This window comes from Molossus molossus, unplaced genomic scaffold, assembly GCF_014108415.1.
Source record: "Molossus molossus isolate mMolMol1 unplaced genomic scaffold, mMolMol1.p scaffold_m16_p_24, whole genome shotgun sequence".
Lineage (NCBI taxonomy): Eukaryota > Metazoa > Chordata > Mammalia > Chiroptera > Molossidae > Molossus > Molossus molossus.
This window is the reverse complement of record NW_023425360.1, coordinates 12,054,321-12,068,623: the sequence shown is the minus strand read 5'-3', so window position 1 is coordinate 12,068,623 and position 14,303 is coordinate 12,054,321. Positions and strand designations below refer to the sequence as shown.

Sequence of the window (14,303 nt, the reverse complement as noted above, 5' to 3'; positions counted from 1 at the left end):
CCCGACGCTGCCAGCTAACAACTGTCCCGGAAGACCAGTCGCCCCAGCTTTCGGAGGCAGCCGGCGGGCGTGCACTCCAGGACGGCAGGCTCCACCTCAGGGCGGCGTTGGCAGAAGTGCACTCACGGCTGCGGGCACCTTTGTCGGTCCCGACGCGTGTTCGTGGATCGAATGTTTACGTGCCTCCCGCGTTAGCTTCTGAAAGGAACACACACCACCGTGACCACACAGCCCGAGAGAGAGCACACCAACATCATGAGCCGTTAGCATCCACGACACAGCATCATTTTCATAGCATTCCTGCCCAAAACGAGGAACCTGGGCCTCATCATGAGGAGACAGACACCAAGCCTAATGTTGGGCGTTCCACTGAACTGTGTGGGCCGCAGGGTCAGGCTGCAAAAGCAAAGGAGAGACTGGGGCCTACGCAGACAGAGGTGCTACAGAGACATAACACCATGAACTTTTCAAACTCCATCCCTTTATTATTATTTTTAAAAAATTTACTTTAAATCCTCACCTGAGGATACTCTCTTCACCCATTTATCTTCAGATGGAGTGGAAGAGAAAGACAGGGAGAGAAACATCGATGTGGAGAGCCACATCGACTGGCTGCCTTCCGCAGACCCAACCAGGTACGTGCCCTTGACCGGAATCGAACCCGTGACTCTTTGGTCTGGGGGCCGACGCTCTAACCGCTGAGCCAAACCGGCCAGGGCCAAACTCCATCCACTTTAATGAAACCTCAATGCATACAGATTTATAAAAAATAAAATAGAGAGCGAAACCTGCATGCAGCAGCCCTTTCAAGGGAGCAGGGGATAAAAACCTGCATCACGTTTGCTTACGAGACTGGAAACTGTTATACAGACTCGATGCTCCAGAGGAAAAAAAACTGTTAAGCAAATATCACAAACACAAATCGGCTGCTATGCAACAATGAAGAGCCGCTGGCATCCGGTCCACAGGGAGGAAAAGGCCATCACAATCACCGTCCTGCATTTCCTAGGCTAACTCTCCAGGAAGCTACTCATATCCATCTGTCCGTCTGTCTGCCGTCCATCCACCCGTCCGTGTGCATTCACTCCGTTGTCGGATCTCTGCTGTGTCGGCATCATGCTAAGATCGAGGGCACGGGGAACACGCCTTCACACGGATGTCCCGACAGGCCGAGCACCCCTCCGAGCGCCCACGCCCTGCCCCCTCTGCCCACCGAGGAGGGCTCTGGGCCCGCGTACAGGCGCCGGCTCTCGTCCTCCGTGCACAGGATACCCTGGCGAGCCCTGGCACGGACGGCGTCTCGGAATCACGTGGCGGTGCCCACGCCAGGCGCCCACCGCTGGGTTCGCATGCTGTCTCAGTCTGAATCTTCCACACTTTGCTGAATAAACCATAAATCTGCTTGCTTTTCATAGCTGTTTCAAGTTTCGGGCGCGGAGGAATAAACAATTTTGTGATTCCCTTGTCTGGGAGGGTGGGGTCGAGAGGCGGGCGCGGGGTCCTGTCTGAGCAGTAACTCGGTCTAACCTTGGCCAGACTCGACCACACAGCCTCGCAGCTGCCCCGGAGGACAGTCTGCACCGACCTCGCCGACGCTGCTCTGTGCCGTCCAGACCACAAAGAAAATTCGTCGCTCTTACTTCTTGTTTAAGGGACAGTGCACTGATTTCTAGAGAGCGAGGAAAGGAGAGAGAAACACTGACGTGAGAGACACACCGACTGGCTGCCACTTGCACAACTCCAACCGGGGCTGGGGACAAACTGCAACTGAGGACGTGCCCTTAGCGGGAATTGAACCGGGGACTCCCGGGTCCGTGGGCCGACGCTCTAACCACTGAGCCAAACTGGCCAGGGCCACAGTCCTTACTTCTACCACACAAGGAGCAGTTCTGCCGTGTACGGTCCCCTGCGGGAACCAGGCAAGGAAAGGAGGCGCACACACCCGTGAACACGTACACTGGGGAATCTTCCCTCTCTTCGTGCCGTTACCTACGTCACAGACAGCTCGGCTCTGCTGTGAAAGGTCTGCCAGTTCCCCTGCTACCTGCCAGGTGGAGGATTTCTGTCGCTGAAACAGCCAGGCAGCGGGCAGAGGACAGGCTGCCTGCTGGAAGCCTCGTCCCTAGAATAAATCTAGGCGGCTCAGTCTGTCCCTCCCTCCGGATGACCGTCTCGGACCCCAGGCACACCAAGCCCGTGCGTTTCCACAACAGCGCAGATGGACCCCTACCTGTGACTTCACCCTCCCTGTTCCCTTTGACAGGCTGCCCACTCTGGCAAGGCTGGGACCGCTGTCCTCCGTGGGTCAGCAAGGTTGTGGGTGAGCCCCGCTGTGGGCTGCTCCCCACCGCCTCGTCCTCCGCAGTGGTCTGCTTTTGCTTCCCGGGTCACCCTGTTCCTGGCTGCCGGTTCCTGTTGCTGAGCTCTGTGAGGACCAGCCGTGCCCCCCACCGCGCCCCCGCGGGACCACAGCCTTCCTGCCTTGCTCATCTCTGATGCTCTGCCGGCTCACGAGAGGGACGCTCCTGACTCTTACGTTCCCCTGCCCTGTTCCTATTAGACAGGGAAGACGTCACCTAAGAAGTCCAGTGTTCGCAAGAAGTGCCTTCAGCTGAACCGGGGGCACCTCGTTTACCTGTGAGGCCGAGGCGTCGGGGGTGACACACGGACACGTCTTTGCTGGGGAAATGGGGAAATGAGCCAGCTGAGTACGGAGCACCCCCAGGCTCCGCTCCTCGTCCTCACCCCCGGCCCCGCCTCCGGGAGCCACCTGTGCCGCCCAGGGCAGGCTGCCCGCTCGTGTGCACGGCTCTGCTGCTTGGTCCTCGAGCAGGTGCCAACACGGGCTCACCGTGAGCACGGCCCTTGCAGGGACGGAGCCAACGCCAGGCCAGGCTCCGGGCACAGGCAGCAGGTACACGGGTACTTGATGACACTGGACGCCGCCGAGTGTCGACTAGGTCACTGATGTTTGCACATCACTGCCTCTCGCGTTAGGAAGGGCAGGCTGGGCGCAGGCTGCCCACCTCGCCACCCTGCCCTGTGGCCGTACTTCACGACGACCCGCCGAACGACCCCGTGATGAACAATTCGTGTGCGTCTCTTCAAAGTCGCTCTGGGCTCGTTAATACTCCCCTGGGTAGGACACGTGGAGCGTGATTATCTTCTGTAAGCTGTTCAGACTTGTCCTAGAAACTTTCCCGTCACTGTGCAGGTCAAGCGGTCGGTGTTAAGAGCCTGGACACCTAAGGCACATGAACCACCATAGAAAGAACAGGGAGGAATCAACCCCACCTCAGAGGAGCCAATGCAACCTGCTCCCAGAGCCTCGTCGGAGCCCAGCAGACGCCCGTCCAAGCTGACGTCACTAAAACATGGAATGGGGAGCCACGCGCCCCAACTAGAGACAGACACACAGGCCCGGACGACAGCGCAGCAGCCTGGAGTGACTGGAAAGAAGACCCCGAGACAGCAACGAGACGGCTGAAATCCGGAGCGCCGACGGCAGCACCCGCCAGCGAGGCTGGAGCCACAGGCCGGGCGCCTGCCGTGGAAATACCGACGCCACAGCCCCTCGGAGGACAGGGGGACAGACAGCTTCTCGCAGAGCTAAGGGTAACCCTACGAACCATCCGAAGATCACACTCCTGCATACTTCCAACTGAGCTAAGAGCGCACGTCTGCACGAAGTCATGCTGCAAAAGTCTCGCAGCAGCTTTTAGGCATGACCCCCAAGGCCAGGCCACCCAAGATGTCCTCCGTGGTCCACACCCACACAACGGAACATTATTCAGCAATGAAAGGAAATGAGCTATCAAGCCACCGACAAGACACACTTGAATCTTAAATGCTTGGCAATCTCAAAAGCCAACCGGTGATGGGTGCAGGGCGCACATGGAAGTCTGAGCGCCTGGCCCAGTCTGAGTTCTGACGCGGGAAGTGGGTGGGACCCGACAGGGCGCGATGCTCGGGCTGCTGGTTCAGGGACTGCACTTCAGACACACCGAGCAGTGACACACCAGCCACCGCTGAGGGCTTGCTGTGTCCCGGGCACTCGCTTCACACACCGCGAGGAAGCTCTAGCCGCCCCTGCAGCAGAGGTGTGAGCGGCTCAGCGACACAGTGGTTCTCCTCGGTTATGAAGAAACTGTGGCGTCTGTCTCTGATCGCCTGCCTCCCTGCAGTTTCCTCTCCACCCCCAAACCACAGGGGTCTCTGTGAACACTCCTCTGCCCTAAGCCCCCAGTTGCCAGCTCGCCCAGTGCAGAACCCAGAGCCCTAACCAGGGACAGGCCTTCTGGGACCCGGCCCGCCCACGCACAGCACCTCCCTGCGGTTCTCATCACGCACACACGCCCTGCCTCGGGGCCTTTGCACACCCATTCCTTCTGCTGGAGCTGTTCCTCCCGGGTATAAACAAGCCTCGCTTCTCACTCTCCCCGTGGGGCTGGCACCTCCCCCCGCATCGCTGAGCCCCCTTATGCTGGTATTTCTGCAGAGGGCTACGCACCACCTGCCAACATGTGTCCGCCTCCTTGCTCCCTGAGGTCCCCAGAGACGTGAACGATCATGAGAGCAGGCTCTGCTCTGCTCATGGCTGCAACCCCCACTTCTAGAGCAGGCCCCTCACAGAGCAGGCACAAGGTAACTTTTTAAATGAATAAACCATTTAAAACAGGTAAGGGTGTTTCTATCGTCCGGGCATTTCCATACCCATACCGGCGGCATCCTGCTAGGAGGACAGGAATGCGAGATGACCAGAGAACCGCCGACGACAGCCTCCACGCAGACAGGCGGCACCCCCTGCCTGCTGAGGGGATCGGTCCTCTTTCCACCTTAAGCAACTGCACGATTATAAACACAAGCGAGGTGAGTCACGCTGGAGGGGAGGCACAGATGTCAACACACACGAAAGAAGGAGGAGAACCTCCAGTATTGTCCGAGAGAAGAAACCTTTGACAGGAAGTGTCGGGCATCAGAGACAATGACCGATGTCTTCCTCCCTGCGGGCGCCCACTGACACAGAACAGAAAGGAAGCCACGCAGGGCGAGCCACGCGACGTCACCCGAGCGCTGCTATGGAGCCGCCGCGCGAACCCCGAGCCTTCCTTTGTCGTCAGGGGGCAGCCCTGCTGTGCTGGTACATCACACATTTTCACAGTAATAATACGGTGCATTATGAGCTTGCTGAAACGATAAGCTCTTTCGGAGGGTTCGAAGTCTGCAGGCCTCTCAAACAAAGACCGTTCTGTCTTCGATTTCCTCGAAGTCAATAAGCTAAAACTCCCATCCTGCACAATACCCACTCAGACTCACAGAAGGCCCACTCTTCCGAGCCGGCCGGCCTCTGCCCCTCCCCAGGGCACTGAGCGGTCAGCACGAGGCAGCGGCAGCCAGTGACCTCGCTTCTGGGTCCCGTTAGACCATCTCCAGGTCCCAACTACTTTTTATTTGGAAATAATTTCAGGTTTACAGCAGAACTGTGAAGACAGCAGAGCCCCGCCGGTGTGGCTCAGTGGACTGAGCGTCGTCCTGTTCACCGAGAGGTCACGGGTTCGATTCCTGTGGGGCACATGCCAGGGTTGTGGGCTTGATCCCCAGTAGGGGTGTGCAGGAGGCAGCCGGTTGATGTTTATCTCTCATCAATGCTTCTCTCTCAAAAAAAAAAAAAAAAAAAAGGCAGTAGAAAGAGCCCCATCTCTTCACCCTGCCCCCCTAATGTTACGTCTATGTAACTACACCACGCACATCAGAACTAAGAAAGTCACGTTCACACAACACGATGAACTAGAGACTTTATTCCCATTTCATCAGGTTTTCCACTAACACCCCTTTTCTCTTCCAGTCCAGGGCCGCATGCATTTAGTTGCAGGCACCTGTGGTCTCCTCTGATCTGTGACCGGTGCCCAGTCTGTCCTGGCTTCCCGCAACCTTGGCACTCTGGAAGAGCCCTGGCCGGGCAAGCTGCAGACTGGCCCTCGGCCGGGGTCTGTCCGATGCGGTCTCACAGCGCGATGGCCTCGGGGCTCTGAGCAGGGTGAACAGCCTCGCCCACCTCTCCCCAGAGTGTGTGATACAAGCGACTTGATGCTGCGGACAGCGAGGTGGCGCCTGCCGGGTTTTTCTACTAGAACGTTAATACTTTTCCATTCCCTGCTCCATTCATTAAAAATGAGTCACTAAGCCCGGCCCACAGACATGGGAGGGGAACTAAGCCCTGCCCCAGGAGGGAAGATTATCCAAAAACACATGTCAATGTTCAAGGCACCAGCTCATCCATAGACACTTTGTAACTATTTTTTTAATTGAAATTTGTTGATAAACAAATCTCAAGTTATGGTTCATGACCACTAACAAAGGCAGAGGCTTAAGACAACAACAACAAAAAAACAGCAGAGGTTTGAGAAAGATTTAGAACTAGATTTATAAACAAGACATTTGTGAAATCAACTGCAGAGACAAAAAGATATTTAAAATACCATTTAGGCCCTGGCCAGTTTGGCTCAGCGGTTAGAGCGTCGGCCTGCGGTCCGGAGAGACCCGGGTTCGGTTCCCGCTAAGGGCACGTACTTCGGTTGCAGTTTGTCCCCGACCCTGGTTGGTCGTGTGGGTGGCAGCCACTCGATGTGTCCCTTCATGTCGATGTTTCTCTCTCTCTCTCCCTTCCTCTCTCTCCCTCCCACTCTATCTGTACAAAAAAAAAAAAAAAAGGAAAAATATCCTCGGGTGAGGAAAAAAAAAAAAAAAAAAAAAAAATACCATTTAGTTTTAGCTTTAAAGAGTTCGTCCGTTTAATCTCTGGCCAGAAGTGACTTGTTCTCGTTGTCCCTCTAACCGAGCCCCTGCCCTGTCGTGACTGGAGGTTCACTGTCGACCAGGACGCCGTCACCGACTACCCGGCCCCCAACCCCCCGCACTCAACACGGCCTGTCACACTATGACGAGGGGACACTGGCCAGGCCTGGCCTCCCTGGATTCTACGGCACTGCCTGGAAAGACCCAAGTTGAGGCTGTTCTGTCTTGTCCGCTACCCAGGTCCGGGGCTAACGGTGATGCCGACTCACCAGAACACAGCCCCGTCCCCAGTGAAAACGTCACTGGGCCACAGGAAACGTCGAAGAGGCTGGACGGCACGGGCGGGTCTCAGAGCCGAGCCACCAGCAGACACAGCAGAGGAGCCTGTCAAGAGCGCGGGTCAGGGGACTCCACCTGCCGAGCCTGCTTCGGGTCTGGGCCTGGGAACCGGCTCTGTGACCCACATCCCTTGTGGATGGCCCCCCCGAGAAAGACCAACCTGGCTGAGACCTCTGGGCAATGCTGACACTGACCTACACCTGCCACTCAACAGGACCCAGCAGACACCTGCAGACACTCTCGGGGCGCCCTCCGGAACGGCCACAGGAGGGCTTCCTACACGTGGAAGAGTGTGCGCCCCAACCACGTGGAACGAAGCTGGAAATCAATACACAGTGGCTGGTCTGGAGGCCGTGCGGCTCACCATCTCCCTTCCTCTTATTTCTCATCCCCCTGCGTGTCCTTCCCACTCACTGCTGACGTGGCCCCTGTCGGGTAACATCCTTCTGGGGTGCGGATTTGCCCTGCTAACCTGTTAGAAGCTTGGAAATGAAACCACCGGACTCAAAGAACAACAGGCCAAGGCTCCACGGTCTGCGTGAGCCCACGAGGGGTCTGCCCTGTGGAGACAGAGCGTGTCGGCCCAGTCTTCGGAGCCTCCATCCCAGCCACGCAGGGGCCTTTCTTTTTTTATCCCCCGAGGACATTTTTGTATCATCTTCAGATAGAGTAGGAGGGAGAGAGAAAGGAAGAGAGAGAAAAAAAAACATCGATGTGAGAGAGACACATCAAGTGGCTGCCACCCACACAACCCCAAATAGGGCCGGGGACAAATTGCAACCGAGATGTGTGCCCCTAGCGGGAACCGAACCTGGGACTCTCTGGTCCAAGGCCGACGCGCTAACCGCTGAGCCAAATTGGCCAGGACCTGCTTCTTTTCTTTAATTTTTTTTTTCTTTATTGATTTTAGAGAGAGAGGAAAAGAGAGGGAGAGAGAGGATAGAAACATCGATGAGAGAAACATCGATTTGCCGCCTCCTGCACGCCCCCCACTGGGGATCGGGCCCACAACCTGGGCATGTGTCCTGACCGGGAATCGAACTGGCGACCTCTTGGTGCAGGGTCGACGCTCAGCCACTGAGCCACACTGCCGGCGCCTGCCTGCTTCTTAAGCAGGTAAGATTCCTGTGCAGCCTCCAGGAGGAAGCCCGCTGTGCTGCAAACCAGCTCCACGACAACCAGCAGAAACATCGTTTGTCAAAGAAAAAACACCCCAGGTAGTGCTGTGAGGATGGTCAGCGGTGAACCTCCCTGGGGGCCAGGCGGCCAGCGAGGAGGACCCCTCTGCACACGGCTCTCACCTCCAGCTCAGACCTCGCCTCCCTGCTCCACCTTGTATCTGAAATCGGAACCACAGGTCTTACACTTCTGCATTTTTTCAACCGTCTCATGAACAGGCTTTGCTGTCCTCCAGTCAGCTGAGCTTCTCGAGGGAGAAGAAGGCCATTTACCTTTCGGTTCTTCTTCTGCAGCTTCCTGCCCGTTCACAGGGCAGTGCTGGGCCCATCAGTGAATACTTCCTGGTCAACTCAGAGCAACACAGCCACTGCAGCCCGGACAAGTTCTGGGTGCCAGGAGAACGACCCCGAGTCCGGCTGGGGCTGCCGTGGCAGCAGGAGCCCTCGGGGGGTCACTCGCCCAGTGTGGCCACGACACGGAAGAGGCTAAAGGATGGTCAGACACACCGCTGAGAAGAACTGGAAACACCAGAGTGTCCACGAACAACATGAAGCTCTTGATGCACCGAATGGCAAAGCTTCCAGCACATGTCCGTGAAAACCAGATGCAGACAGTGTGTGAGACATGGTACCAGCCGCGTAGAAGGGGTCAGAGATACAGACTTCTCTGCCTATGCGTGTGTACATACATCCACACACACTTACATACGCACTTGGCATGTTTGTCAGGGTGCACCGGGGGGCTGGCCCGCGGCAGAAACCCAGAGGCCGGACACAGAGGTGGGGAGATGTGTCCCTCTCACCCTTTGCACTTTGGAATTCTGAACCAGGTGACAGCTTTAGCTACTAAAAAGACGATACATTTTTCACATGTGTAACTATCTCCAACTTCCAGTAGCAGTGATTATTTTCTACCCAAAGCACCTTCATTACTGGTCACAGGCTGAGTTGAAATAAGGAAGGTCTGGATGCTGAGCGCCCAGCTGAGTTTGGTTCGTGAGAACCTGCCAAGCTCCGCACGTACTTGCGACCTATGCATTCACCACAGGTCTGACAGACAGCAGGAGACAGGTAAAACAGCCCTGGCCGGCGGGCTCAGTGGTTAGAGTATCAGCCTGTGCACCAGAGGGTTGCGGGTTCGACTGCCGGTCGAGAGCACATACCTGGGTTCCAGGTTCCATCCCAGGGCCCAGTCAGGGCACACGCAGGAGGCAATCGATGGATGTGTCTCTCTCACATCGATGTTTCTCTCTCCCCCTCCCCCCCTTTCCACTCTCTCTAAAAAAAAAAAAAAAAAATCAATGGAAAAAATATCCTCAGGTGAAGATCAACAACAACAAAAGCTAAAAGCAAAATCAATAGGTTACTTAGAAGTGTTCCTTTTGTCCCCTTGTACTAAAATAGTAGTATAATATTTTAGATATATGCCTAAATAACTGTTTCAAGTTTTTCAATAATGTTTGAAAAAAGAATCTCGTCTAGTTGGAGTTGACCGCGGCGACCCTGGTGGCGAGGGGACAAGGTGGGGGCACCCGGCCTTCCCAGCAGCCTCAGCAGCCTCAGGCCCCCTCAGGCCCCGCTCACCGGGCCTCCAGACGCGGCACACAAGCTGCCTGCGGTTTGCTCTCTCGCGTTCAGTCTTCTCTTCGTGAGAACGAGGTACTTAAAGCCACTTAGAGAAAACGTCGAGATCGTCAAGGACAAGGAGAGAGGCTGTGCGACCGAGAGGAGGCCGAAGAGACCGGGCAGCCAGGTGCCGCCCAGGGCCCAGGCCGGGTTGTCCCCGAGCAGGAAGAGCCGCTCCACGGGGCTCGGCCGGGTCAGCAGACAAACCGCATGTCGACGGGGGTTAAGGCGTCCGTGCGAACTGTGCTGAAGCCGTGGTCATATCAAAGGATCTCCTTGTTCGTAATCAAAACGCACTGACGTTACCCGAGGGAAGGGGCCGCAGTGGAGGTCCCGCTGCAGTGTGGGAGGGTGGCTGTCCCCCACTCGGGGAGGGAGACCCGCAGGACCACAGCCAACGACACCGCAGACGCAAGAGGTGACCAGGGTGATCAGGGTACGGGGTGCATGGATGCGCTTGGATGTGTTTTCTGGGGCATTTCTGTAAAATTACAATGATTTCCAAATGAAGTTTTTGAAAACTATGTATTAATAAATGACCACACTCACAAGAATAACCCAAACAGGCTTAGAACGGAAGCTGGATCTCCATAAGGACATCGGCTCCTGGAGCCCTTTTAATTATGTCAGAACGATCCCAAAGCATTCTTGCAACTGCAAAAAAATAAAATAAAATAAAAACGATGCCTCCTGGCCAGATTTATAATAGAGCTAAATAAGCACCTTCCAAGACCCAAAGCTTTACATAATTGCCTTCCACCTAAGACGCCACCTCAACAGTTTCTCGTAATTCGAGTCTTAATAAAAGAACCAGATTTGAGGAAGTTTAAATGAAAGTTCATCGTCCACGTGAGAGATTAATGCTGCCTGACTGGGGAACCAAGGATCAATCCTAGTAATGACTTAGGTTAGAAGCACTTAAAGCCCTACAAACAAAGAAAAAAAGACAAGAATAATAAAATGGTAAATGTCCCAATAGACAGAATTCTTTAAAACGGTAAGGGATGCCCTGGCCAGGTGGCTCAGTTGGTCGGAGCGTCACCCCATACACCAAAAGGTTGCAGGTTCGATTCCTGATCAGGGCACATAACCAGGTTGCGGGTTCAATCCCGGTTGGGGCACATATGGGATACAACTGATCAATGTTTCTCTTTCTCCCTTCCTCTCTCTAAAATCAATAAAAAACATATCCTCGGGTGAGGATTAAAAAAATAAAATAAAATGATGAAGAACTACATATGATATTCAAAACTTGAAATTGACAGAAAAATAGGAAAAAATTCCTGTGACCCAGGAAGGGAAGAATTTCTTAAACAAGACAGAAAAAAGCACAAGCTATAGAGGAAAAGAATGGTAAATTTACATTTACGTTCGCAATCTGCGTATCATAAAAACAGCACATCTGAAGGGAAAGACAGCCGCGGCCCAGGAGAAGACTCTCCCAAGGGAGAGGGGAGGGTCACCGGCAGGCCCCGTGGACAGCAAGCCTGGCACTCGGCGGAGGGCTGTCACCAGGCGTCTGAGGGGCCTCATGGAAGCTGACTGCCCACACTCTGGGGACGTCCTACACGGGGACCGGGCACTACCCAGGGCGGGAGCCCCCCCCCCGCCCGGCCCTGTAGGTCATTTCCCAGACGCAAGGCTCAGGGGCGGCCCCACGCGTCCAGTCAGGATGCTGACCATCTCGGTGATTACGCCACAGTAAGAGGAAGACAGCTGAGAACAGTCCCCTAACCCGAGACCCCAGGCCAATGCTGTCTAACTCCGTGCTGACACTTCAAGCTGGGTCACAGTTCTTGACCAACTCGGGACGCTGGCCCTGCGGTGTCCGGCTCACCCCACGTGAGACACAGCAGCGTGGCAACGCTGAGACACGTCTCTCTTCGCGTCTCCCCCAAGGTAGGCCTGGCTTCTACAGCTGCGGCCGGAAGGCCAGCTCGGAGGTCGGGGGCAGCAGAAATCGTTCCAAAATCCACGAGGCGTTACACATTTCAACAGTAATGAAACATGCTAAGGTCGTAACTACTTCATTAAGGATGGGGGAATGCAGAAATACTGCCAGTTGGGTTCTGCTTAAAACTGTACGAAATCCCCCAACACTTTCCTTGCTACAGATCTCCATGACAACAGAGATGCCCCTAGATCCAGTGAGCCCCGTGCAGATTAGAGGGCTCGCTGAAATTCCATTTGGGATGGAAAATATATCTTTCATAATGAGAAACGCCACAGCGACTGTTTCCCGGGAACTGGGAAACGCCCACGTCCCTAAAAGTTCAGAGGAAAGAGCGAGCGAGGAGGAGACACTGAAAAGCAAGGCCGGGGGCGAGGCAAGCACGGGCACGAACAGGATTTCTTCACTCAAGCACTTTGGAAAATTAACTCAGAAGAAACGCTAACGATTCGCATCAGAAAGTGTGTTTCTTTGTCGTGGACAAACGTCGCGATTTGCCCCGCTCCTCACAGCTATCAGCGACTCGTCGATCGCCACGCGCTCCAGCCTAACTCATGCTGTCCCCTCCGGCTGACAGCGGACCCTGTGACCCGGGCGAGGGTCCATCTGCCAGTGCGAACAGAGCCGTCGAAGCGAACTCGTCTTCTCTGGCACGTTTAAACAGAAAACATCTCCACGGAGACTTCCGTCAAACACCCGCACCTCCGGGCCGCGGCCGCCCAGAGACTGACTGCACACGCGCACACCGCAATCGCTTTCCAAACCGTCGAGGCTGAAAAGAAATATGGAGCCCAGAGCTGCTGCCTGTGCCTCAGTCCCCATTTTATGAACTCAAAACACGGACATTTCTGAACTGTGTGGGTCACCGTGACCAGAGAGGGGGCCTGCGGAAGGACAGGGGCAGGGACACCGCGGCGGCTGCATCACATCTGCAGGTCAGAAGCATCTGGACGAATTCTCGGGATTATCGTGAAAACAGCAGTACGGCCCTGGCCAGTTTGGCTCAGCGGTTGAGCATCGGCCTGCGGACCAGAGAGTCCCGGGTTCAGGTCCTGCTAGGGGCACGTACCACCAAAACAAACAAACAAACAAAAAAACTGCTGTAAAGGCTGCAGCGACCCATCCTTCCTTCGGGCCCCAAATGCCTCCTATTTATTAACTAAGGAGTCGGGACAGAAGAATAGAAGGTACGTTCTAAAAACCAAGAGAAAAGGTGACGAGAGGGAAATCGAATGGAAAAAACGAAGGTAAAACTGTGTCATCACTAAATGTGGAGAATCACCCTGAAGAGGATACGATCACTCGTTTCCTACGACGGGTTCAGGACTACGACATTCACAGATTTGCTTCTGTTCTTACCTCGTAGGACCAGACGCACTGCACCCCCGCGAACCTCCGCACGCATCTTCCCACCTCCACGTCCTCGTGGGTGGTGTACATCTCGCGGAGACACTTGCCGATGTGCGGGACCATCCTGCGGAGCACCTCCCGGCTCATGATCACGCCGGGCCCCCCCATGCAGAAGTTCTCACCCGGTTCCAGGGCCAGTTTGCCCATTTCTTCTGTGGTGCCCAGTCCTGTCTGCCCGAGGAAGAGGGGTTCGCTGCTGTTCAAACTCCTCAGGAAATTCTCCAGACGGTCTCCTTTGATGTACACATCGTCGTCCGCCCTCATGAACCATTCATACTTGTCCAAATAGTGGTCATGCATGTACTTGAGCATCATGAAAGACTTCTTCTGGGGGGGGTAGGAGTCGTCCACGCCCCGCAGTGGCACTATTGGGATCGGAATGGACGTATCTGAGCCCTCACTTGAGAAGAATTCGACTTTCCCAGGAATTGTCTTGGACCACGTTCTGGAATTAAAACAAATATCAGTGAGAGAGCAGGTTAGGCCAAGCTGCTCATTTCCAGAAGCCCCCATATCTGCTCGTGACGCATCCCCGTGTGTTCGGAAGGAATCTGATAACAAGCTGCTGACCGGCTCGCTTCCCCTCAGCGGAAGCCCACGCTGCCGGCCACGGCCACGTCCACGTCCACACTCATCCTCCAGATTCCCGACAAAAGAGAACGCGCGTGCTCAGAGTCCCAGCATCACCGAGTGGTCGCTAAGGCTGACACCGAACTTCCAGGCCACCAAGGTCCAAACACTCAGGGTGATTTGCTGCCACCATCAACTCCCAGGCCACAAACACCTCCGCTCCACAAAACCACCCAACTGTTCCGCGACTTCTCCTGGCAGGCTCATCGAGCGCCAAGTGCGTGCTGGGCCAGGTGACGGCAGGAAGGACAGACATTCACTGACACGGTCTCACGGACGGACGTGGTACCTGCTAAGACACGGCCCTGAGAGAATGGCATGAGCCAGGCACACGCAGGGGACAGACACCGAGACCGCAGTGCGGGAGGGCGTCA

General features: G+C 55.4%; 1 protein-coding gene across 1 annotated transcript in view; it reads right to left on the bottom strand.

Annotated features, from left to right (window-relative positions):
• The window catches only part of CHSY1 (chondroitin sulfate synthase 1), a 49,744-nt gene that overhangs the window by 20,528 nt on the left and 14,913 nt on the right, over nucleotides 1-14,303 (bottom strand). Inside the window, exon 2 of the mRNA XM_036277860.1 lies at nucleotides 13,249-13,744. Coding sequence (XP_036133753.1) covers nucleotides 13,249-13,744 — 496 coding nt within the window. The remainder of the gene's footprint in view (nucleotides 1-13,248; nucleotides 13,745-14,303) is intronic.